Raw genomic sequence first — 27428 nt, forward strand, 5'->3', positions numbered from 1 at the left:
GCGATTCTTGATCTCTTTTTTTGGCTTATTTTTCTTCTCTTTGCAGCGTGACCGAATTACAAGTTTCAGGAAATCCACTGTCAAAAAAGAGAAACATCTTATTCAACATCCTATTGATTCTCAAGTTTCAATGAGTGAATTTCCTGCACCTCAGCCATTATTCGATGAGCGATCTTTAAATCTGTCAGAAAAGGAAGTACTGGATCTCTTTGAAAAAATGATGGTAAGGTCAACCCCTAATTTCGTTGTAATTTTCAAATGTGTGGCCAAGAATAACACTGGGTTTTAATGTTTGTATGCACTGTGTTTATAATCACATAAAGGAGAGACCATAAACTTGTTGATACAGCAGGACTATTTTCAAAAGTATGTTCTTTGAGTTAAACATTCATACTTATTTCCTGCAGTATGGGCTCCTAAAAACAGGGGCTGTCTTATTTACTTTTATTTTCTAATAGTTTGTAGGTTCTGGCACATCAGATCAATCTTTCAGTTAACACATTTGTGTTCCTGTTTCTAGAAAGCATAACAGGACTGAGTTCTTTGTTGTGCACAAGGTATCTTGCTGGGTGTATGAAATAGAGTTGGGAGGAAAGAAGGTATACAGACAGTAATGGGAGCAAAGGAATGAATTCCTTCAAGTTTGTTCTATAGCAACATTCATACACCCAGTATTTCCTAGCATGGTGCTTATATTTTATAGCTTGTGGTCTAGATTATTTCTCATAATAGATAGTGGATGTAGTATTTTGAGTATCCAATAGTTTATGATAGGAGAGGGGAGAGATGAGGATTTGCGCCATGTTACATTGGTTTACTTGACCAGAAAAGAAGTGGAGAGCCTTACTCATGATTCATTCATTTATAATTCTGTCTCACTTATGATTGTAAAATTGTTTGGTAGATGTCTATTTATCTGGTGTTAGAGTTCCCAGGCATTTCCACGGTCTCTTCACTTGCACCAAAATAAAAAGTTAAAAATCACTGAAAATCTAGACCCTTCCATCCTGCTCATTATGGTGGTAAGAGACTTGTCACCACCCTCCTCCCCTCCCCCACTGTTTCCCTCCTGTGCCTAGAAGAAGAGGTAACAGGCCTTCGATACATATCAGTTGAAAGTTGTTGAATGAATACAAAATAATTCCCTTCATCTTGGAACTTTTCCTTGACTGTTCCTCCTGTCTAGCCACAGCTGGCCTCTGGCTTGTCCCTTGACACAAGTCCTGACATTCCTACCCTCTTCAGCTGTCCCTCTTCATCCGGCGGCCCACCCTTGTACCCTCTTTCTGCTGCTGCCCCTTCCATGTCAGTTTGAACCGTCTTTCAGCCGTCCGTTCTCTTGTGAAGTCTACTATCTGCTGACCTTCCTTGATAAGAGCCCCTAGAATCTTTTTGACTTTCCCCTTTCTATTCATTTTGGTGATTTCAACTATGATATTGATAACCCATACTTTGTTGCTCTTAGTTCCTTGGTTTCCTAAACTCTGACCTATGCATCTATGTATTTAGCTAATTATTGGCATGAATACACTTTGAACTGTGTCATTCTTGGGGATGATTTTGCCCATATAAGATTTTTAACTCTGAAATTCGCCTCAGAAGCTAAATAACTTGTGCTACCTCTCCCAGGCTCCTAATTTTACAAAGCCTGTATTGTGTAGTGGTTATGAACATGGACTTGGGGGCATTCTAACTTGGATTTGACTTCTGGCTCTGCCAATAATCGCATTACCTCTGAAAGGTTATATAAACTTCTCTACAGTTTATTTTCCTTAACTGTAACAAAGGTATAAAAGGGTCTACCTCATATGGTTATCTGTAGGATTAAAGGAGATGATATCCCTAGAATAGTTCTTGGCATAGAAACTTTCTATATAAATAATTGTATAAATGTGTGTTTCATGGGGGGGGGAGGGCAGGGCTGGGAATATAAGACAGAAAACTGTACTTGAACAAGAATTAAATAAAAATAAAAATAAAAAAAACAAGTTGCATAAGGAAGGGAAAACAATAAATGTGTGTTACATTCCCTTTCTTTCTCAAATAAAGTTTTATTCTTTCATCAGTTGCCAGTATTTCTAGATCGCCTAGATTGCCCCTCAGTTTACCACTTGGTTGCCATATTTTAATCAGCTAAAACAATGATGATAACAGTAGAAATAAGGACATTCCTCTATACTATTAACATTTTTAACCTTTTAACCTTTTCTTTTTTCACTCAGACCTCACTCAAATTATACTTACTGCTTTAATCTGCCCATTGGTTGCCAATTTTTACTGTATTGAAATAGTTCTTTGAGCTTATTGGGGCTACTACACTACTCTAGCTCGCTTAAGCTTGACGCTTCTAGGCCATCTCCCACTCCATTGGTGTTCTCTGTCACTCCTGTTGCTCGCCAAATCCCTTTGCAGTGACTCTTACATCTGTTTCCTCAGTTGTCTGTCTTCCAGATGCTCTTGTCCTAGTTCCGACAGTCTGCGTCTCTAGTTGTTTCTAGGTTACTAAAATAGTCTCCTGACTGGTCTTCCTCCTGTCCTTCAGGTTTTGTCTTTTCTACTCAACAAATTCCATAATAATGATTTCAAAACATTGCTTTTCCAAAGCCCCAAGTAGGCCCTGATGTTTTCAGACAATTATTTTATATGTCCCAACTCTAGTACCTCAACTGTGGTCCTAGATGCGTATTTCACACCTTTAGTTTGATGTTCAATCCTCGCAACTCTTACCTGTCTTTGTACTTTGATAATGACCTTGCTGCCTAATTTACTGAGTAAATTGAAACAATCAGAAGAGAACCTCTACTATCTTACGTATCTACCTAACTTTTAGTATCTATACTCACATAGTTTGTCTTGCTACCTGTCACCATAGGTGAACCTTTCATGTGTCAACTCCTTCCATTTGTGTACAGTTTCTATTCCTTTTCAACTATTCAGGGACGTTACTCCAATACTTTTTTCTCCTCTCACCTCTCACCTTCCCAGCAGCATACAAACCTCTCATTTTACCAACCCTTTTCTTGGCCTTATTTCCCTTGCCAGCTACTGCTCTATTTTTACTCTCCTTTGAAGCAAAATATCTCCCCTGATTTTGTTTATATTGATTGCTTCTGATTTCTCTCCTCTCACTTTCTCTCCTAAACTCTCTCCAGCCCAGATTCCATCTCATTATGCCATCAGATTTGTTATCTGTGTCACCAAAAATCTTCACGCTGCTGAATCCCATGCAATCAGTTCTCAGTTTTCATCATAATGGACTTAGCGGCAGCGTTTGATGCAGTTGGTCATTCTCTCCCATTTGAAATGCTTCTCCCCTCCACCCCCCAACATTGATTTGGTTTTCCTCCTATTTGGGGGGATGCTTGACAAGAAAGAAGTCACCTTAACAGTGCTGATACCATTTATTATTTGGGATTTTGGGCAATGATATATTTTGGTGAAAGTTTAAATAATGTGAAAGGCAATGTTCAAATACAATCTTATCTTACTCTGATAATTGAAACTTGTGTTATGCCTGAGGATCACACCTATTAACAGCAGTTCTCATTGTACAGGCTCATAGATGTAGATAATAGGGGACATTGGGCTAAAACTTCAATTACTGTTGGAGGTTCTTTTAAAGTATTAACTTTTATTGGATTATTATAACTCCTATTTAATTAATAATAGCTCACTTTAAAAAATCACTTGGCTTTTTATAGCTAAATAAAATCCTGGAGTGGGTTTAGTTAATTAAAAGATCTCAGTGGTTAGGTTTTACTTTACTAGCGTATTAGTAGATTATTAATGTTTCATTGACTCTGCCATCTACTCTATGCATTGGTATGTCATTTTTCATATTGTGAGCATTCAATGACACAATAATAGGTGTTTTGAGTAATGGTATCAGTGACTATTGATGACAGATTTAAAGCTTCAAATTTGAAACTTTTAGGTGATTGCTTATTTTTTTAGAGCACAAGCTATTTATTAATAGCTTCGATAGTTTATAAAACTTAATTTTGTACTTAGGGTATGGTCGCTGACTATTAATTGAAAATTAGGAAGTGGTTCTCTGATAAATACTTTCAATAATAAAAACAGACACTTGCTTTCATATGATTTTTATAATGAACTTCATGGGGTAAATTATAATTGCTCTTTTTAAAAAATATTTTATTTATTTATTTTCAGAGAGAGGGGAAGGGAAGGAGAGAGGGAGAGAAATATCAATATATGGTTGCCTCTCATGCATCCCCTGCCGGGAACTGGCCTGCAGCCCAGGCATGTGCCCTGACTGGGAATCGAACCACGATCCTTTGCTTCACAGGCCCGCGTTCAATCCACTGAGCTACACCAGCCAGGGCTATAATTGCTCTTTAAGATTCCTGTTTCTCTGCTTGCCCAGAGTCATATTTTCAAATCTTACACAAGTGGGTAAAGGTAGTAGGACCAAAACAACAATAATTGCTTCAACATTTTGGGTGGATAACTTAAAAGGATTACTGCACTATATAGCAGTATTCCATGTCATCTTTAACCTCCAATTCAAAGTTGAATAAGGCTCTTATCAGTAGCCTTTCTCATAGTAATCAAAGGCTTTTTGAATGGATTGTAAGTGGAATTGGTGAAAGATCTCCTCCCTGCCTCTTTACATATAAGAAAAGTATTGCAAATGCTATGATTGAATAACTATTCAACATTTTAAACTTATTGAGACTAACTAAACTGGTTTTTGTACATTAAGGATAGTGTTGAAGGACTATTAAATGTTTAATAATCATAGCTTATTTTTATCCAAATTGAATTAGTACAGTTAGAACAAGGAGAAAAATGTGTCTTAGCACTTGAATTTATTTTTTAATATTGCTGTTTTGTATGCAGTTATCCTTTTTGGGGGGGGGCGGATGGTAGGGGATTTCTAGTTAAAGTTTAAAAAACTTACAGAGACTGGAAGTTGTAATTAAATTTCTGTTACCCAGCACAAGGATCTACTGAGTGGAGGTCCAGCTTACACTGGTAACGTTGGATTTGTATAAATATGGCAATAAGGACTGTGTTCTAATACCAGTAATTACATAGTTGGGTTATATGCAAAAGATGAGCCTAGTGATGATTTATGATTAATTTCTAGGCATACTTCATTTCTTTTTTTAAAAAATATATTTTATTGATTGTACCCTTACAGTTGTTCTATTCCCCCCCTTCATTCCCCTCCACCCGCACCCTCCCTCCCCCACCATTCTCCCCCCCTTAGTTTATAACCACGTGTCTCAAGTTCTTTGGCTTCTATATTTCCCCCACTATTCTCGGCATACTTCATTTCAACTTCATTTACTAATGACAGTGGTTGATATATTACTCCATGTGCAAATTTGGTGTTTTATACTTTGTTTCTATTCAGCAATTTATATTAATGTATTTTGCATTTTTGGCATACATTAATAAGAATGTAGTTATATACAACGAATGCTAAGCTCTCTATCCAGTCTTCCATCTGATAGAACTCTGATAAATAATTCCAAACCTTTTAATTTGTTCTTTCACATTTGCCTTGCATCTGTCAAGAGACTGAGTCTCGCCCTCAGGTGTTGTACTTTAGCCCCGGTGTACTTATTCACCCTTGACTGCGATCATGGCTTTCTTTCTCACCCAACACCAATTTTTTTAGGAATTGGTTAGCTTGGATGATAACCTTTCAGTGCTCTCAACATAAATAACTTTAATTAGTGGTTAGGTTGCAATAAAACAAATTATTGGTAAAGTAAGTTTAAAAAGCCATGGAAGTGTTTTCAGAAATGACTAGAGCCTTAGAAATTGTCCAGGTAGCAGAATTTCCATTGGTTACAGTTTCATTTCCAGTATCCTTACTCCGTATCATTAGACTGAGAAAACACTAGCATCATTTCCAGTCTACCCAGACTCCTAAGAAAAGCTTAGGAAGGAGGAGCAAAACTTAACCCAGTAAACAGGTCTAAAAGGTTCTTAAATGTGGGTCATTCTTTAATTTCCTTACCAAATCCTTCACAACCGAGAGAGTAGTGGGCTAGGAGTCCCATGAAGATGAATTAAAGGAACTAGGTTTGCAAATTTTGATTGTAGAAGGCACACTTCACAATTCACTGCCTCTCTTCTTGGTTCATAGGTAGACACGTTTTCCAAAATATTTTCACTGTTTGAGAGGTTCTGCTAGTATTGATTGCCATGTATGCATTTTCAAAACCATTTATTGCTGTGTTCAGTGTGCCAGGTCCTGTGCTCCATGCTGGGGGTACAAGGATGGATGCAGCACCTCCCTTTTCTCCTTAGAGCTCAGGGTTTAGTCAGGAAAACCAGTAAATAAATGGACGATTTCCATGGTACTGAAACAGCTGGGCGTAGGCGGCTGTGCATACTTAACCCAGTGCCAGGGGCTCAGGGAGGACACAGACGAGACCTGAATATACTATGAAACCAGTGCTACTTGTGAATTTTAAGTCTTTATTTCTTAAAGCATTAAATCATTCTGAAGTTTGGATGATTGAGTTCATTGGATTCCAATACCTTCTAAATGCCAGGCACCTCTAAGCTCTGAGGAGAGAGAGAGCAGAGAACAACGTAAAGAAAATCCCTCCCATCAAGGAGTTTATGTTCTAATAGGGGTGACAGAGCAGAACAGAAGGTGTACTTGTGAGAAAGAAAAAACAAAGACAAATTTTGTGTCATGGAGAAGTTTGACAACTCTCTACTGAAAGCTAAATACTTTATTAAGTACAGGGAACAGAAAGATGACAAAGACACTATCCCTGTACCTAGTATTTCATTCTGTACAGCTTGAAGGGTTAGAACCATTTTTATATTTTTAAATGGTTGGGGAAAAATCAAAAGAAGACTGTTTGAGGGCAGATGAAAAATATTTGAAATTCAGTGTTTGTAAATAAAGTTTTGTTGAACACAGTCATAGCTATTTAGTTGTGTATTGTTGATGGCCCCTTTTGTACCACAACTGCAGAGTTGTGTAGTTGTGACAAAGATCCTCTGACCTTCAGAGCCTAAACATTTACTGTCTGATTGTTTACAGAGAAAGTTTGTCAACTTCTGTACTCATGTACTAGTCTCTAAACTTTTTGATTTCCTATCCTGTAAGAAGCAAAATATATAAACACTACAAACACACACGCAGGGATGAGTAAAAATAGGTTAATAATAATAATAATGCAATAATTAATAATACAAGAATAAACTCTGCTTCACATACTTACAACTCTAAACCTATTTTTGCCTATCCCTGTGACTATAGGCATGCCTTAGCAAGTTAAGCCCTATATATTTTATTTAAAATTGTATTCATATATAGCCCTCGCTGGTGTAGCTCAGTGGATTGAGCATGGGCCTGTGCACCACATGATCGCAGGCCCATGCGATCGTTCGATTCCCAGTCAGGGCACATGCCTGGGTTGCAGGCCAGTTCCCAGCAGGGGACTCACCAGAGGCAACCATACATTGATATTTCTCTCCCTCTCTCCTTCCCTTCCCCTCTAAAGATAAATAAATGAAATCTTAAAAAAAATAAAATTATATTCATATATATATATAAATATACACTGTGTACATTATAAAGTACATGGTAAAGAATGAGAAAAGCATGAAATGAACATGATTTTTAAATGATTTAAAATGAGCCTATTTTATTTATTAATTTATTTAAAGCACTAAAGCTTTTCCTGTTATGGTTAATAACTTTTTAGAGAGAACAATGACAATGTCATTTTTTATGTCTTGTTAAAAAAAAAAGACAGTAATTAGAAGGTTTAGTTCTCAGATCATTTTATTTTGATATTAGGCTTGATGTCTGTTAGAGTTGAACCATAAATCTTACAAAGATATGTAGGTCCATGTGGAACAAAAACATCATTAGCAGCACTTATTAAATCATGGTATTAACTCTGCTCAGTCCGACCTATGAATCAAGCAAAGGTTTTCTGCTGAACCGTGTCTTGTAAATTTCCAACTTCCTTGATGATAGTTGTTTTACAATTCATCTGGAGTTCAAAATGGACTTTAAAAAATGAGCTTCAGCCCTGGCCAGGTAGCTCACTTGGTTAGAATGTCATCCTGGTACATAAAGGTTACCCATTTGATCCCAGGTCAGGGCACATAAGAATCAACCAATAAAAACAGAAATAGGTGGAATAGCAAATCGATGTCTCTCTCTCTGTCTCTCTGCTCCCTCCCTCTCCCTCCTTCCCTCCTTCCTTCCTTCCCTCCTTCCCTCCTTCCCTCCTTCCCTCCTTCCCTGACTTCCTTTCTCTCTCTCTCCCTCAAAACAATGGGCTTCAACTGATGTCATCAGGGCTCTCTGCATTTTTTCTTCCTTGTTTTTAATGAGGAGACCCTCATCCCCATTTTTGCGAACTCATGTCCGCTCCACACATTGTTTCTTATGCCTGGAAGAGGGAGGAAGAAGTGAGTCATGTAGGGAGGGGTCAAGGAGACCGACTTGGAAGTTGGTTTTGCCAATTTGTGTCTTTTTGAATGACATTCATTTAAATAGTTACTTTTTTACTAATCGATAAACTATGAAGGGATTGCTTGTCTTTTTGTGAATGAAAAATGTCTAAGTCAGGCTAAATTTCATCAGTTTTTAAATATTTTATCTTGAGATTACCAGAGCTATCTCTTGCAAGGAACAATGTATTTTCATGTTCACTTCCTATCTCATTTCAAAATATTGTAAATGTTTTACTGTATTTGAAATATCTAATTTTTGTTGAAAAAAGTGCTATATTCTTGACTCTCTGTAGCACTTTGTATACTTTGGTTTCAACTTCTTTCTTGTAATAGCCGAAATTTTACATGAGGGATAGCTTTACTCAGGAATCCCTCCCATTTAGTTTTTTTCATAAAGCATATTTTTATTAAATAAATTATTTTCTTATTATGTTTTCTCTATCGGATTGTTCCATTAGTGACTCCAAGAAAAGTAGTTTCTGTATTATGTTATTCAAACAATCTAGCAAATAATATAAACTGAGTTTAAAAAAACAGCTGTATTTTCATTTGGCTCTATGCTAAACCTTCTACAGAGTAATTTTTCTAATACTCATTTGAGCATGATTTCTGAGTGTCTTCTAATAGTATTTGTTGACAAAAGATTTTGTTCTAGTTTACTCTCACGTTGTTTCGCATGCATATTTCAGCTACTTCTACCAAGTGTTTACCCAGTGTCACAGACCTTTTGGTTGTTACTTTTAAATGGGTTTAAATGGTCTAAGTTGAAGTGGCTTAAAGTGGGGGTCATCACTGATAATATCCATCTATATTTCAAAGTTACCTTAATGATTTTTATCTTGTAGGGTCAGCTTCTTATGAACTGTAGATTTTCATTATTTTTACCACATTGCATGACTGATGAAAGGCTCAGACTTTTGAGTAGGCTACACAGCAGTCTAGTATTTTCTTTTTTGTTTCAATTTTTTTATTTAATTATTTTTCAAGTACAGTTTTCTGTCTATTACTCCCTCCTATCCCACCCCCGTGCTCCCCCCTCCCTCCCATTTCCACCCTTCTCAGTTGCTGTCCATGTATCCTTTATATAGGTTCCTCTAAATCCCTCCCCTATTTCCCTTGAATTTCCCTCCCCTCTCCCCTCTGGTCTAGTATTTTCTTGTTCACTTGTGTTTGCATTGTTGCTGTTATCCTTTTATCCTCAATCTGTTGTCTTTGTGGGAGACTTTCAAAATCACTTTTCCATTTTTTTTTTCGGTTGAGGGTCCATTTAGTTGAAAGTAGATAAAACAAGTTACAAATCCACTTAACCCTGCAAACTACAGTCTGTTGCACTACACTGACAGTGAACAAATATGCATTTTGAGCATTTCACTATTCCCCTAAGATACCCTGGTAACATTTGGACCTATGAATGTAAATATTAAATATTAAAGCTTACATTCTTATAGTCTTGAATACAAGTAAATATTTCACAAACCACAATGGACTATATAATCTGTTGACTCTGGAAACCATTGGTTGAATGTTGAGCTCGGGATTAAGGACTGGAAAAGTGAAAATAACATTTTTTTCTAATATCTTAATATATGTTCTGAACTTACCCTCATGAGGTAAAGAGGTGTATGTAGGTATTTAAAGTTGGACCCTCTAACGGGACCTGAAAGCCGAATTAGAAGAGTTTCTGTGCCTTACTCAGTTACAGTCACTTAATATCATGCTTGTTTCCCTGTTTCTGCTTTTATGATATTTGTAGAGTTAATTTATTTGGACAGTTTTCCCTTTATCTTTGTTTTCCATCTGAGCTTCTGTGTCTCTTGAGGCTACAGTCTATATAGGAAGTTATTTAATGTAGGTGGAATTGGCCAGTTACTTAATTATGTAGAAAATCCCTAAGTACTCCTATTGGAATTTTAGGGAAAAACCTTCTGTCTTTTCTGGTCCACAGAAGCTAGAGGAATTATAGAACCTATCTTTAGAAAAGAATAAATTAAACAAATGCTGTAAAATTCCATTAATTTTAACCTTAGAATAATCAAACATAACCATAATCACAATTCATGCTAGATAGTTTTAGGAACTAGGGTATACATTGGTTCATTCTCTTCAGGTCCCCCAAGCATAAAAGTTAAAAAAATACTTGAGTAATTTCTGTTGAGAAGCAGAAATATCTGAGCATTTGATAGTGAAGTCAGGTTCACATTTTAAAACAACAGGTGTAAAATCAGCCTTAAAGTGGGATCAAGACATGTTGCAGAAACAGAAACACTTAATAGGAAATATAGAAATTTATAGCAAATTTGTATAAAGAAGGAACAAGTATTCTTTCTTATAGGAAAGGAAGAGATATAAAAACTTAAAATGTTGACATACACCTCTCCTAAAGCAAAAGAGAAAAACAGTGGAAGAATTAGAAGGTGAGGAGAAAGTTTTAAAAATTACACTGTCACCTTTTAAATGATTTATGGGGCAGGAGATGGAGAATGAGAATGAATGAATGAATGAATGGGAATACAAATGAATGAATGGGCAAGTAGTTCAACTTTTAACCTCCTTTGACTCTAATATGGTTCCTCAGTGATAACTTTAAGAATATAATGTTTATTTGCTGAAAAAGTGAAGAGATTTGTCTTTAATGGGAACATTATATCATGGCATATGTGGGAGTAAAATGGTTTAATGTTAACAAATATGGCTTTAAAAATATAAATGGTCAAGCCCTGGCTGGTGAAGCTCAGTGGATTGAGCACGGGCCTGTGAATCACACAATCACGGTTCGATTCCCAGCCAGGGCACATGCCTGGGTTGTAGGCCAGTTCCCAGAAGGGGACTCACGGGAGGCAACCATACATCGATATTTCTCTCCTTCCCTTTCCCTCTAAAGATAAATAAATAAAATCTTTAAAAAAAGCAAAATTACAAAAGTAAAAAATAAAAAAAAATAAGCTTATAAAAATATATAAATGGTCAATTATTTGGACTTCAAACAACATTTTTAAAACTACAGAATACTAATTTCTTTTCATGTGTTGTAGAAGTGTTAGCTAAATATTAAACATCCTGAAGGCTTGCTTTCATGTTTTGAGTACTATAAGAACTCAGTGTGTTTAGGAGAGTTTCATATTCAATTACATTGTTTAGAATTAATATTTAATTATGAGTATTGCTCTATCGAGTTTTATAATTGTGTTATAAAGCTTAAGTTAATGATTTGGAAGTATTAGTGGTATTCTTCTTATTTCTATAAAAATCAAATGAGTCATTATGGTCTTTTCTGTTCATAATGTTGTATTCACCAACCGCAAAAACAAATGTCGGAGACTTTCGGGGTTCCAAAGATGTTACTTTATTGGCCGAGTTTAACCTGAGCAGGGGTGAACTCTCTAAAGTGTCCGGAGACGCTGCCCGCAAGGGCTGCAAATGAGAGTCGCGCCAAACGCTTCCAGGCTTAGGGTTTTATGGAGGCGCGCAAGCAAGCTGGATACAGAAGCAGATGTGGCGGTTAGCAGTTGGCTCAGGGGCACAATAGGGTTATTGATTATTGGTGAGTTAACTCGTGCGCTGGCTCGTGCTCCTTTACCTGATTGGTCAGTTGAGCTCGTGCACAGGGGTAAAATTTCCCTCCCTAGTAACTGTCCAGATGGCTGTCTGCCTGACTAACCTTGTTGCTCTTACACCGCATCCTGGAACGCATCCTGGAACACACCCTGCTCTTCGGGTGTGTCCCGGCGCCTCTTTGCATTAGTTAGTTAAACACCTTTTGCTTCCTTACAGCTATGTTCTGGCTAGTTCTCCTTTGCCCTCAACAATATGAATGGTACCTATTCGCAAGCAACCTATGCAGCAAGTTTGTAGGTATAGAAAATCTTGGTGGATATGAAACAAGTTAAAGTATTTAGAGAAAAGATCCTAAATATTATGTTGATTCAGCAAATATTTATTAAGTGCCTATTGTACTCCAGGAGCTATGTTGTTTGCTGGGGGGATATAGATAGAAATGACCCAGTTTCTGTCCTCAGTTAGTTTATAGTTTAGGGGAGACAGATTTTTTCAGATAGTTTCAATTTAAGTGCTGCAATATTGGAATTCATATGGGAGCCTAGAATGAAGATAGTGATTTCTAAATGAGGTATTTGAGAGAAATATGAAGAATTAGTGTATGTATGAGTTATTCACATACGGATCTGGGTGGGGTGAGTGAGATGAGGTGAGACGGGGATAATAGAGGGAGAGGGTGGTTGAGATGACGGCATCGTAGGCCGAGAGAACAGCATCGTGTGCAAAGTATTGGGCGTATGTAGCAGTGTAGGGTACGTAGGAAAACCACAAACAGCCTTGCATTATTGAAAGATAAGGGGTTAGATTAAAAGCGGTAAAAAATGAGACTTGAGGGGGTGATACCAACACTAATAGCTAGCGTTTTTGAAGGCTGGTTAATCTAGAGGGTGGGGAAGAGTAGCTTTACAGTTCATATGGAAAATAATACAGTAATTAAATAATAATACAAGAATACTTTTGCCCTACCCTGTACACCAGGCTTGAAGTGCATGATAATGCTTAATCTCGACAACATTCTTCTGAGTTCTCTAATCTCTTATTCCCCTTATTGCCCTGCCTATCTCCATGCAAAGAGATTCTATTCTTATGGCATAATCTTAGCAGTGTATACCATTAAACATTGAATGGAGATACATTGTAATGTAGAAATGTCGTTGGAAGGAGAGCAAATTCTCTACCCAGAGACTGCCAGATGTGGCACTAACCTGCTCTTAGGCCTGGTGGTGAGGTTCACAAATCCAGAAGTGTTCCAGAGCTGATTCTTCTTGGGTTATGCAGATTGATGCTAACCACATTTGCAGGAGACTGTAATTTCACTAGAATGTTTTGAGGCAGTATAGACATGGCCTAGCATATATGTGAACAGTACATAGGGGTTTTAATGGCAACAAACACAGTGTGAGTTAGCAGAGTGATGTGTTTGCCAATACAGTAGTAAAATCTGAATTAATAGAGGTATAGTATTTCTAGATGAAGGAGGTAGAAGTCCTTTCCTTGCTTGTGTTTATCAAACCACAGGGTATTTGAGAGAGAGAGAGAGAGGAGATTAGGGGAGAGAGAGAGAGATAACGCTAAGCTGTGTCACATGAAGATAAGTTGAAGCTGGTAGGTATACCTTCAAATAACATTTGCATGGTTGTTGAGTTTATTCCCTGTGCTCAATCTATCATCTCTCTTAGTTTAGACTATTATCATTAGTCATGTAAATTACTTTAATTGTTCAAATTATAGAACATAAAAGAATCCACTCTGTCTAGCATAAATAGAAAAAAATATGCTATTAAGATATGTATAAGGAACCTAATCAACAAAACAAACAAGCAAGCAAAAGATAGCCAAAGATACTGAAATTGAGAACTGGCTGGCAGTGACCAGAGGGGAGAGGAGAGGGGATGTCAGGGGAAAAGGGTGAAGGGTTTGCAGGAACAAGTATAAAGGACGCATGGACAGTAATGGGGCCGGGGAGTGAAAACTGAAGAGGGAGGTGGGGAAGGCTGGGCTGGTGGGAGAGGGATGGGAGGAAAAGGCAGAAGACTGTACTTGAACAACAATAAAAAATTTAAAAGATATGTATAGATATTAAGTACCTCTTGAATCAGCTAGCTTGCAGACACGGGCTCCAGACCATTACAGGAATAACTTCCAGAACCACACAACTGAAACACAGTCCAACTATGGAGCTGTTGCCACCCCAAAACCACTTTGTCAAACTGTCATGATAGAAAAAAGGTGCAGCTGCTGCCATCAATTCAATAACCTATCACCTCTGTGGCCAAGCACAGCGGCAGAATGGATGGCTTACTAGTGGAGCGCTTCTTTACGGAGTTCCCTTCCGAATCTCCACCTCCTATAAATGCATTTCAGTGGTGGGAACTAAGCCATATGCCTGTACCCTAGTTATCAGGGAGACTAGCAAATGTAGTTTTTCTAGATTCTTCCTTGGTTAGGCAGGACCGACACTGTGAGGGTGTGATAAATATAGTGGGCATGTTCAGATGCTGCTGGGCAGGCACACGTGACAGCAGACGACTCTGGTCTCCTCGCTGGTCTCCTTGCCGTCACTACGATTTTTTCTCAGACTTCAAGACTGAAATCCTGGTGAAGACTTTTCTGACCATTCCGTCAGTCCCCTGTGTTTCCTAAGCATCGTCTTCGTGCCTCTATTATAATTATTGCTTTATATTTCCATTTTCCATACTAGACTACCGACTATTTATTTTTATTTAAGAAAGAGCATTTACTAGTTAACAGGCATTGTCCCAAGTGCTTCATAACTAACAGTTCATTTAGTCTGTGGTACTAGCAGACTTTTAATATTGCACTCCCTTTGCCAGCCTAGCATAGCCCCTGGTGCATGGTGTGTGTCCAATAAATAAATAATTCAAAATTTAGAAAGTAGAGGAAAAAACTTATGACACAGTCCTGCCACATTAGTGCACTATTATTATTTGGTTGTACGTATTTCACATCCAGTCCAAAGAAAACCTTAGCAAAAATTAAACTGCCCTAGTCCCTGGCTGGCATAGCTCAGTGGATTGAGCAGGGGCCTGCGAACCAGGGGATCGTGGTTCGATTCCCAGTCAGGGCACATGCCTGGGTTGCAGGCCAGTTCCCTGCAGGCCAACTCCCAGCAGGGGACGCACAAAAGGCAACCATTCATTGATGTTTCTCTCCCTCTCTCCTTCCCCTCTAAAGGTAAATAAATAAATAAATAAATCTTTAAAAAAAAATTAAACTGCCCTAACATGGGATGGGTGGCCCGCTGTGGTAGTGAATTCCCTGTTAGTTGAAGTTGACACAGAACACAGATAAGTATGTGCGGACTACATCAAAAGTGCTATCCAACTTCATTTCCCTGGTTCTACTTTGATTCAACAATGCTAAATGTAGCCTGTGAGAGAGAAAAAGGAAAAAGATGTCTTCTGCTTTCAAGTAAGTCATTAACAAGTGCAACATACAAATGAGAAATAAGATGAGAAGATAGGAAAGCAGGGGTAGAGGCAGTGATAAAGCATTGACTGCAGGAACCACCCTAGGACTCACTGCAGTAGGTGCAAATTTAGGTCATGAGATTCTGAGTCACTGAAGTTACTATTCAATTGATACATGTAGTTTGATTACTTTTCATGAATCCTTTGTTTTTTCCTCCTATGTTTTCATATATGAGTCTTTAAAATAATTGTAATATTATTCTTTGCTCATTAGTGTACTTGATTAAAAAAGGAAAACAGTAATGGCCAGAATTACTAAGAGAATAAAGGGAAAATCAATTTAAAAAATAGAGATACAATTTATGTATCTTAATTCTACCCTCAAAAATTGTTCAATGTGTTTTTTAAGTATATTCAAAGAGTTAGGCAACCATTACAACAGTAACTTTTACAACATTTTTATCCCCTCAAAGACAAACACCATACCCATCATTAGTCATACCCCACTCTGCCCATCCCTTCTCCTCGCTCTTGGCAACCACAACCCCACTTTCTGACTCAATGGAACTGCCTATTCTACACATTTAACATAAATCGAATCATACTATATGTGTCTTTTGTGACTGGCTTCTTTCATAATGTAATTTTTCGATTCACTCATTTATCAGTATTTCATTCCTGTTTATGCCTAAAGAACATTCCATCGTGTGGACATACTGCATTTGTCTATCCATGTATCGCTCGATGGACATTTGGACGGTTTCTACTCTTTGGTGATGCTGCTATGAACATTTATACACAAGCTTTTTGTGTGGACATATGTTTTTATTTCTTGGGTATCTAAGTTGTGTCATGTGGTAACTCTATGTGTAACTTTTTGAAGGACTGCTAGCCCGTTTTCCAAAGTAGCTGCATCATATCTCATTCTGTTTCTCCACGTGCAAACCGACATTTATTATCATCTTTTTTTATCCCAGCCATTGTAGTGGGAATGAAGTGTTATCTCATTGTACTTTTGGTTTGGATTTCCCTAATGAGTACTGATTGCATTTCCATAATGAATACATACTTATTGGCCATTTTTATATCTTCTTTAGATAAATGTATGTTCAGATCCTCTGCCCATTTGTAATTTATGGGTATGGGTATGGTGTTTATTGTTGACTTATAAGAGTTCTTATATATTCAGGATAGAAATCCCAAATCAGACATGATTTTCAGAAATCCCAAATCAGACATGATTTTTCAACATTTTCACCCATTCTGTAGGTGAAATCATTTCCAACTTGGTGTGACCCCCAAGAGTAACTTATTATTTTGCAAGGGTTAACATGAGTTTCAAAATGAAGAATGATTTGTCTAGTGACAATGTTACATATGTATTACAATATAAAGGAAGATTCCCAACCACGTTAAAGCTTATCGAACCTTAAAACATGTTCTTATAACTGCACATTTTCCCATCCAATGAGGGGTTTTTGTTATCCCGATATAGCTGACTATGTTTCTGCCCAAATCCAGCTGCTGCTTGTGAATTTTTCTTCAGTGACATAGATATATGTGTTCTTTTAATTTACAAATCATACTTGCTCATCCAAATAATAGATGCTCCTATAAAATAATATGCTCCCAAGGGAGCGTATGCCAAATACTAAACCATGTGTTTGTTATTTAATGTTTATTTTTTGCTATCAGGGTAAATAAAGAGTGATGTCCATCTCTACTATAAATTACCAATTTATTCTGTAGAATAGTTACAATTTTTTCATTCTGCTCATTATTTGACTAGATACAGATATGAGCCATGAATATATGGTAGATTTTAGGCAAGATTATGTTATGTAGAGTGGAAAATAATAGCAAAGTATCTACAAAAATAATTATTGTTGTTAGTCACAGCATGACTTACTATTTTAAGACAATATTAATATTTGTTAATCACTTTGAAGCTCTTAAGCAGAAACTTGCTAATGTTTCTACTAAATGTTCTTTTTAACAGGAGGACATGAACCTTAATGAAGAACGAAAAGCTCCTTTACGAAACAAAGATTTTACCACTAAGCATGAAATGGTTGTCCAGTACATTTCTGCTACAGCCAAATCTGTAAGTAGTCAGCTTTCCTGGCACCAGCATAATGGGCTTAGTGTTATCTGCTTAGAAATAAGCAAACCTCCGATCTTCAGGTTCTTGTCTCAATGGACTCACAGAAACTATTCAGAAAAAAAAATTATAGATGTGTTTTTATACATTTAGTATATATTTCACAATTGTTTATAATTAGAGAGAATTCCATTAATAAAGAGGACAGACTAAAAATAGAAGGCTCTAAGTTAACCCATTGAGTTTTGGGGTGGAGGTTGTTTTGTGCACTTATTCAAAATTGACAGCAATTTGCAGTTACTCCACTTGCTATATAGTTTGTTATATGAAAACATCGGATTTTGAGAGTGAAGACACAAATATAGCTTAGTCACAAGCTTAAACTAAGTTTACATTAAAGCTGCATGTCTAGTGGGTGCTGGCATGAATGTTTTAATGTTTGTAATATGCAGTTTTAGTTTTTTTCATTTTATGTAATACTGTGTCAGCTGCCTCATAATTGTTATTGTACAGCTTAATTTGATATAAAGAAGGTTTCTTAATAGGAGCTTTAATCAAATCTGTGTGAGTCCCAAAAGATTTGAAAGTAGAGTTCATTAAAAAGACTTATCAGAAGGAAAAACATAGTGTCTTAATGGAATATGTTGCTTTGTTCACATCTTAAGGTACTTCTAAAAATAGTCTTCAGGATTGATTTTATTTTGTAAAAAAAAGAATTTTTGAAGTGGGGAAATATATTGTTTACATTTCTATAAAGAAAAACCTTTTATGTATCTATTATATGTGTGTGATGTATACACATAGACATGCAGTGATATTTTATGTGGTGTGTATATTATATGTATGTATAAAGAACGTATATAGATGCATGTTGACATTTAAAACATGCATATTTTACATTTAAAAAGTTCAATGAAGAAGAAAATAGATATTCATTGAAAAATATATTCTAAAATTATTTGGCTATCCTGTTAATGTTATTTTGGTGGCAATTATTTCAGTAATTGCAGTGGCAATTCCTGATGCATTTTGCCCTAATTCTACGAAATATTTATGTCATATTGTACTTTAAGCAAGCTAACTCTGAATGCTGCACTATTTAAACATAATGCATTGCAGCTCTACCAGAGCAGAACAACAGCGTGTTTTTTAATTTGCTTCTGGTATCCAAGGGCAGAAATATGTTTCGAGTGATAAGTGAAATTTGCCATGAGCATTGTTTTCAATAGAATTAGATGATGCACAGGGTTTTACTTTGAAATTCCAGTGAATCTCTCCTCATTCTGCACGCAAGTTATTGTTCACAGTGAAATGCTTTAGGGAAATGCAGGGTGTACATTCTGCGTTAGTTTTCAAATACCTAAAGGTAGATACAGCAGTAAATCTATATAACCAGATCTGACTGCAGAGGACAGATAATAATGTATGAATAATCATGTCATGTTTTTAATGAGATGAGTTTATTGGTGTTTCTGGCTCACTTATTGTTTTTGTTTGTGGAAGTGGGGCTGAATGTAATGAAGATTATATGAAGCTCTTCACCTTTAGATTTTCACACTATTGCTATGTAGAACCTGTTTTCATTTATTCTCATATTGTTTCTTTTCCAAAGGACCAAAGGAAAGCACACTTCAAGTTATATACTCATTTTTCGGATTAAAATTCTAAAATGTGGGGAAATGTGGGATGAGCTCTCTTGAATTGTTTTATTCAAAAAGTGGAAATTGAACATTCCTAAAAAGACATTGAAAATCCCTCCTAAGGCATTAGTTAACCTCAAAATCAGTACCATACCTCTTTATTGTACGATCTTTGTTTCATTTAACGTATATATGAGTGCCTGACACATGTACAGCCTTTCATTAGAGTTCCAAGATTAGACATTTTATTTGCTAATATTTTTCATGGAGCAAATATTATGAAAGAAAGCCTGTTGATAAGCATGTGTTAAGCTTTCTGACCTTGGGGAGACATTAATTAGTACTGTGTTTTCTGTTGTTAAAACAAAGAAAATTGCTTATGCAATTTCTTTTTGAAGGTGACAGGGATGTCATTCAGTGACAAACAATCCTCCCCCCTTTTGACCTCTTCATGATTATGACAGTAAAATTTACATTAATTATAACCCAACGTATGGCCATTTACCTGTGTGTAACCAAGGTTTCCATCTTGCTTGCATATCTTCTATATTTTATCTATATTTTTTATGTTTACTTTTTCATTATGTTGATACACTGATTAAAATATTTTCTCTTTTAAAGTAGATAGGATTGTAACTACATCTTTATGAAAATGATTTATAAGTAGTCAAAACTTTCATCTTGAAGTAAAAACAGAGTTAAGGGCTAGAGTCCCTGGTGGAAACATATTTTATAGTCACATGTAAAACATGTGAGAATTACTGTTAAATTGAAACATAAATTCTACATTCCCCCCTTTAACACCTGCATTAGTCATTTTATATGGAATTGAAAAAGAAAATTTGCACTCAGTAAAAAATGTCCATCACCCTCCTGAGTTCCTATAAGGACAGTAAAGCAAAATGAAACTGTACATAGGTATGTGCTCAAAATCTGTTTCTAAAGCAAAGGACAGAGTATTGTTGTGTAATTAACGTTGCTAAAATTAGCATGCAATAGGAGAATGTAAAGGAAATTAAAAGATAATGAAAACTATTGCTTACTTTTCCCTTTTCAAGTCCCACAATAGAGAATGCTAAGTTGTATGAATATTAAAGGAAAAAGTAGCTTGAGTAACTGTCAGTGATGAATGAATGTTAAATAAGGGAGCAGAGAAGAACCTTTTGTCTGCATCAGCTCGGCTTGTTTGCTTATGGTACCAGGTGTGGTTCTGACCTGACCTAGGGTAGTTGCTACATGTAGTCATTTAGCCAAAAGTAACCTGGGAGAGCCCATATTTTAGGCAATAACATGTTTTCAGAAATGGAAAACCAGGTTTCGTTAATATTGCAAATGCTGTCATATTGATACGTTGTCATATAGAGGGCATCTTACCTATTATATCAGAACATCTTATATAGACAGTTATAAGGAAAGATCAGTCACTGAAATTCTGACCTTTGCCACGTGCCAGCATCCTTATTAGAATATTAGGAAACCAGCTTATGTATAACTTAAATCACGATCTTTGAAGTTGAGATTTTAAAATGTGTAAAATTATATTTTTTAAGACACATGAGCCCTTGAGAGGTATCATTGACTGGAAAAAAAATCTCAGTAGGAAATACTTTCAAATAGTGATACCAAACACATCTATAGATATTTTAGGCTGATCTGTATAATAAGCAGTTAGAGTTTCAATATGTGTTTGTATACATGTACTTTGGCTTTGCTTTAGCCATTATCAGATATTTTCTTTTTCAGGACGTCTATTCCAGGCATGGCCTGCATTTGCTGAAACAGCTGAATCCAAACATGACCAAACCAGTTTTTCTTAGCTTCCTTCTGCCAATCTAATCTGTTTGCCGTATGCACTTTAGCTAAATGCAGTAATTTTGCAATCCGAATGAATCATTAAATGGGCCATATTCTGGTAATTTCACTGGGTATAAACCTGCCTTCATTGTTAAGACAGGCTGGCATTCTTTTTTTTTACTCTCACGTCAGTGCTAAATAAACAAGGGACAAATAAGACCTCTGTCTTTTGGGTGGGAGGAAGTAATTTAGGTCAATAGCATATCTTTCAATTCAGAAGACTGTTAATGGCATCAAAGAGGCTTTTATTCAACTAAATAATCACTGCCTATAAATAGTCTGTCAAGTGAATATTTAAGAAAGCTGCTTCTCTATTTGGAAATTCATGGATTCCTCTGAAATAATTTACTTGGAAACTGTCATTATCTTTTCGTATCTTGTGGTATCCTATTCAATTTAGGGTTCTTACTGGGATCTCAATTATATATTATATTTATTTTTAAAGTATTAGATGAAAAATAGAACACATCAATAATAACTTATCAGATTAATAGTTTTAGATTGTGGATTAGATTGCTTGATAATTCAAGTGTAGAGATCTGATATAATAAAATTATGTTTAAAACTGTGATTTTACTTCTTGCTTTTTGAAACACAAATCTGTGTCGCAAAAAGTCTCTTATCTCTAATCTATTATGAAAAGCTCAATTGAAGTTACAATTTTGAACTGTTTTCTCTATATGAATATCTTCATGTTTAGATATAAAATGCTTCTATTTCATTACATTATATGGAAAACTCTGATGTTAGAGTAGAAATTCTAGGATCACCTAGAAAGCTAGGATTATAAGCAATCTATCTTTCTTGTAATTTTCAAGTCTAATATAAAATATTATATCTTAAATTTATAAAAATATAAAACATTCCCTAAAGTTAATTTCTTAATACATGAGCTTGAGTGCAACATATATAATTCTAAAATGCTTTATTTCAAACTTAACAGTATGCTTATAACAGGGAAAGAAAAATGCAATATTTGAAAAAAATTAATTTTCTATTGATAATTTTTGAGGGGCTATGGGCTGGTAAAATATCTGATGCCTAATTACACTTAATCTTGCATTACTTGATATTTAGATTGCAATGTATGCGAATCCCATTATAGTACATTTAAAAAATCCTCAAATTATAATAATCTTTTACTTGAGAAACCTTATTCTACAGACTTTATACATTTTTGAAATGTGGTAGAAATTAATACTGAAGGATTTGGTTTAGTCTCTAGATCTAAAGTGTTAAAAGCATATAGAGGATTAGCTGTTTACTAATTTACTAAACACTTCTGCGAAAATCTTCTAATTACTAATACTGTTGATGTTTTTTTTTGTTCCATTTTTTGTTTTATACCATAACCACTCTCCGCTGACCACTGCATGCAGATAGTTGGAAGTAAAGTTACGGTGAGTACAAAAGATGTGTTTTACCCTTAGATGTGAATTTGTGCTTTTTGGAATTGTGCTATTTTTTCTCTTAGTATTTTATACATCCGTTTATTTTTTGACATGTATTTTACACATGCAGTGAGATGAATATTAAGATCAGGTGATTAGAACTTAACTATGATAAGTATTTTTCCTGTGCTCTTGGGAAATGTTCTAGAACTATAACATGTTTGTATACTTTGTCTTAGAAAATTTGACTTTTTTTTGGAATTGTGCCTGTGTCAGCCTATGATTGTGATGAAATTGCATGTTTTACCTCAGTTTCTTTGGAAAGCAGGGAGAGACTCCTAAAATATTGGTTTATGCTAACAGGAATTCATTTTCAAATATCTCACTTTGATTTTAGTATTACTGAGCACATAGCAGAGTGAAAACAAGCCTTCATATTCAGTCAGGAGGCCTAGCTGATTGTCTTTGTTGGGTGCTACTGATTGGCTCTGTGAGTTTGGGCAAGTTGTACAGTTTCACTCTGGTTCAGTTACTAAATGGATAAATTGAAATGATTGTATTATATCATCTTTTAAGACCCACTTGTTGTCTTTTAAAGTTGTTATGTTCAAGGCACTGTATTTCAGTGTTATAATTGCATGATATAGCAAAATGGCCTGTGTTGGAATTGAGAGGTATTTGTAATTACCTTGCGTTTATGGCTAAGCAGTCTATAGCAGGAAACATCTTTAACATCACCATGTACTGTGGTATCTTGAATAATGGATGTATTTCATATTTCTCTTGCTTTAAAAATTTCTTCTTTTTTCTCTTCTTTCATTTCAATGTGGCATTTTGGGGGAAAAGCCACCAGTCTTTTGGGATAATTAAAAGAATCAGCACATATTTCTTTAGGGCTTATTATGCACCAAGAGTTGTGCTAGGTACACTGATAACTAGAACATAAGAATCAGATTAAGACCTTTTAGTTTCAATAATATATGTTGAAATAATCAAACCTTAAATTATGTGTGCTGATTTTAAGTGTATAGCAGGTCCTTGAATAACATTATTTCATTCAGTATCATTTCATTGTAACATTGATGAGATGCTATAGAAACTTAAATGTTGTTTGTATCTATTAGACTATGGTAAAATTGGTTTTGTTATATGTTGTATCACTTAAAGTTGCAAGTTCCAAGAACCTATTGATGATGTTAAGTGAGGACAAACCGTAATAGGATTTCATAAGCAGAAGACAGAAGTAGTCTTAGAGTAATTAGAGAAAACTCCATGAATATTTCTGGATTTAAACTGGGTTTACAAGAAGTGTTAGTTATGATGGCTGGGATTTGACTCTGGAGAGGAGACTATGGAGAAGCTCCCAGACTTGGGAATATTCAATGCAAAGGCTTGAAGAAAGAACCAAATTGTGTTTGGGGAGTGGCGCGGGGAACAGGAAAGCAAGAGATGAGGTTGGTTTTGCTGAAACAAAGAATATATATTGGAAAGAATAAAAAGTCAAGTTGTAGGAGGATATTGAAGTATAGGCAGACTATTACAAATTAGTTTGAGATCAGTTAAGCGGGGTTTAAGAAAAATAAATTTGATAGTAGTAGGTAGGCTGGATTAGGCTCATGGCTCTCAATCTTGAAAGTGTATCTGAGATGGCAGAGGAGTGAGTGGAGATTACACTAATCTCCTCCCAGGACCAATATGGAGTTACAAGTAGATTGTGGAGAAATTGTGTGGAATAAACAACTGAACAATAGCGGGAGAGAAGCCTGATAACCACGAACAGACAGAATAAACAGCTTCAGCAAAATGTGACTGGTAGGGAGTATGGTGGGGATGCAAGAAGGCTGAGCAGGCATCCACAGGTAGCCACTGAGTGCCAGAGAGATGTTTAAATGGCAAGTTGGAGCCTCCTGAGATGTGTAAGGCCTAAGCCCTAAGCTGGGATCCCCAGCCTAGAGCACCAGAGCTCTGAAAGTACACAGATAACATCCAGCTGTGAAAAGCGGCAGGGTTGCTCTCTGCCAGAGGTGGGCAGCTGGAGATGCGAAAAGCTGTTTAAAGGGCCAGTGCATAAATTTTCATTTGCAGCCACTTACCCTGGGCTCTGGCAAAGGGGCCAGGGTGGAGTAGGTGAGAGACACCCGAGGAGAGACTGGGGAAGGAAGCTTTGGGGATAGAACTGACAGACTAGCCACAGGGATCCCGGTGCCGAGTCATCCCCTATACTGCAGCAGCCATCCTGGTCAGGCAGACCACTCCCCTATGTAGGGCAGCAGCACGAATGGAAACAATAGTCCTGACCCCGGAAGGGATTCTGCCCCATTGTATGTGGCTTAAGTCTGACTGCTGAGTACAGAGCGACTAGAGTAACAACTGAAGGAGGCAGCCACAGACAGCAGGTCCCTGGTCGTCTCAAATAGGCTGCCTAAGGTCAGACAGGGTCACCATCTGACATCACCAGAGACAGATCAAGCTAGAAAAAACAGTGGTCAATACTAGATGTTACCAAGACAAAATCCACTATGCTCTTCTCCATGATTTGTGATATTTTTCCTGTATAGCTTTTTAACATTCATTTCTTGTCCTTCAAGTTTGTGCATATTCACTAGGTTTTATATTATAGTTTATTTCAATTCATATATTTTGCTCTCCCCCTCTCTTACCACATTTTACTTTCTTCTTCCCTCTTATTATTTTCATTTTACATTTTGTTTTCTCTCTTGCTACAACTTATTTCCATTCTGTACTCTTACTATTTCTCCCCTGTCCAGCCTCTTAAAACCAATTTCCTTGTCAGTGGTCACCTCGCATCCTTTTTCCTGCTCTTAAAAGAGCCACGTGTGCTCGCTTCGGCAGCACATATACTAAAAGAGCCACGTTCTGTCTTCACCTTCAGCACGCTTTTCTTGTTGGTTTGGGATAGGGTAGTTGTTGTATTGTTTTCAATTTGATCTCCAGAACTTCACTATTATTGTATTTCAGTCTCAAATTTTACCGTTTCTCTCTCCTTCTTGTCTCAAATTTTAATTTTCCCTTATCTTAACCTCTTTTTTCTTTTTTCTCTTTCATTCTGGCCTTTCTTTTTTTCTTTTTATCTCAAATTTTAATATTTCCCTGTCTTAGCCTAGTATTTGTTCCCCACTCTTAATATTTCCTCTCCTCCATCATTTCAAAATCACTTTTATTTCCTCTAGACATCACTTAAACTTTTCTTCCTTTTTTCCCTCTTATTCCCATCCCACCCATATTAACATTTTTTCCAACTTGGGCCTATTTTTTATTATTTATTTACTTTCTGTTCCCTTTTTCTTTCTCTAAATTTATTTTCTTTCTTTAAATTTCTGTTAAAACCTAATACAATATGCTTCCCTTCTCTTACTCCATTCTGCCTTCTTCATTCCCTTTTTTATTTATGATGTAAATTTTACTTTGTCTTTTTGCATTGCTCTGGTTTCCTACTTTTATTAGTGTTCTTCTCTGTCCTCTCAAAATCATTTTTCTTTCACTAGGTCATCTCATATTCGCTCTCTTTTCTTATATTCGTTCTCTTAATCTCTTTACATCCATATTGATACTGGTTCATTTGCTGTTGACAGTGCGATTACTGGTGGGAGTTATTTTTGCAGGTGTGGGTTTGTCTCCTGGGCTTTGTAGATTTGTCTGGCAGCGCCTGCGCAACAGCACAAAAGACATGGTGGGTGGAGTGACCTTCAGTCAACCAGCCAGAGAGAAGGACCCGCCAAAGAAAGACCCTACAACAATCAAAACCCAATCACATCAAGAGAACCAGCATAAAAGGCATAAAGGGCATCAGAACAGCATCAAGTTCAAGTGATCAGTGTGACTCTACCACTGAATCTCACAGGCCTCCTCCCAGGAGGAGTTCCATGGAGGTTCACAAAGTCAAGAAGTCCAAATAGATCAATTTAAGAAGCAGAAGCAAACAGCAAGAGTCTCCCAGATGATAGAAAGCAAAGAAACAACCTCCAATCGAAAGGAAAGGACGAATCCTCAGAAACAGTGCTAAATGAAATAGAGGCAAGTCAACTCTCAGATACTGAGTTCAAAACAATGGTTAGCTTCTTTGGGATGGAGAGCTCTATATATATCAATTAGGTCCATTTCATCTAGGGGGTTGTTTAATGCTGCAATAGCTTTGTTGATATTTTGTTTGGAAGATCTGTCCATTTTTGACAGTGGGGTGTTAAAATCCCCTACTATAATTGTGTTGCTATCAATATCTTTCTTGAGGTCCTCTAGGATTTTCTTTATATATTTGGGTGCTCCTATGTTGGGTACATATATATTTATGATGTTAATGTCTTCTTGGTGGATTCTTCCCTTGAATATTATGAAGTGACCTCTGGGTCTCTCTTTATGGCCCTTTTTTTGAAGTCTATTTTGTCTGATATTAGTATTGCTACCCCGGCTTTTTTTTTTCTTGTCCATTTGCTTGGAAAATTTGTTTTCCAGCCTTTCACTTTTATTCTGTGGTGGTCTTTTGACCTGAGGTGGGTCTCTTGTAGGCAGTATTGTGTGGGTCATGCTTTCTTATCCATTCAGCTATTTTATGTTTTTTGATTGGAACATTTAATTCATTTATGTTTAAGGTTATTATTGATAGGTACTTCTTCATTGCCATTTTTGTTCTCTGTCTCTCTCTTTTCCTTCCTTAGAGCAGTGTCTTTAGCATCTCTTGCAGAGCTGGTTTGGTGGGGGTGTATTCTTTTTAGGCTTCTTTTGTCTGGGAAGCTCTTTATTTGGCCTTCTTTTTAGATTGAGAGCCTTGCTGGGTAAAGTAGCCTTGATTGCAGGCCTCTGGTTCTCATTACTTGGAATATTTCTTGCCATTCTCTTCTTGCTTGGAGTGTTTCCATTGAGAAGTCAGCAGCTAACCTTATTGGGGCTCCCTTGTATGTTACTTCCTATTTCTCCCTTGCTGCCTTTAAGATTCTCTCTTTGTCTTGGAATTTTGCCATTTTAATTACGA

General features: G+C 36.4%; 1 protein-coding gene across 3 annotated transcripts in view; it reads left to right on the top strand.

The window, feature by feature from the left end:
* The window catches only part of DIAPH2 (diaphanous related formin 2), a 902023-nt gene that overhangs the window by 54778 nt on the left and 819817 nt on the right, over window positions 1-27428 (top strand). For all 3 annotated transcript variants that reach the window (XM_037060830.1, XM_037060831.1, XM_037060832.1), the window contains 3 exons: window positions 47-223; window positions 17455-17559; window positions 22430-22450. In XM_037060830.1, the coding sequence (XP_036916725.1) occupies window positions 47-223; window positions 17455-17559; window positions 22430-22450 (303 nt within the window). The remainder of the gene's footprint in view (window positions 1-46; window positions 224-17454; window positions 17560-22429; window positions 22451-27428) is intronic.

This window comes from Sturnira hondurensis, unplaced genomic scaffold (assembly GCF_014824575.4).
Source record: "Sturnira hondurensis isolate 20B ecotype Veracruz unplaced genomic scaffold, ASM1482457v3 Scaffold0012545, whole genome shotgun sequence".
Taxonomy (NCBI): domain Eukaryota; kingdom Metazoa; phylum Chordata; class Mammalia; order Chiroptera; family Phyllostomidae; genus Sturnira; species Sturnira hondurensis.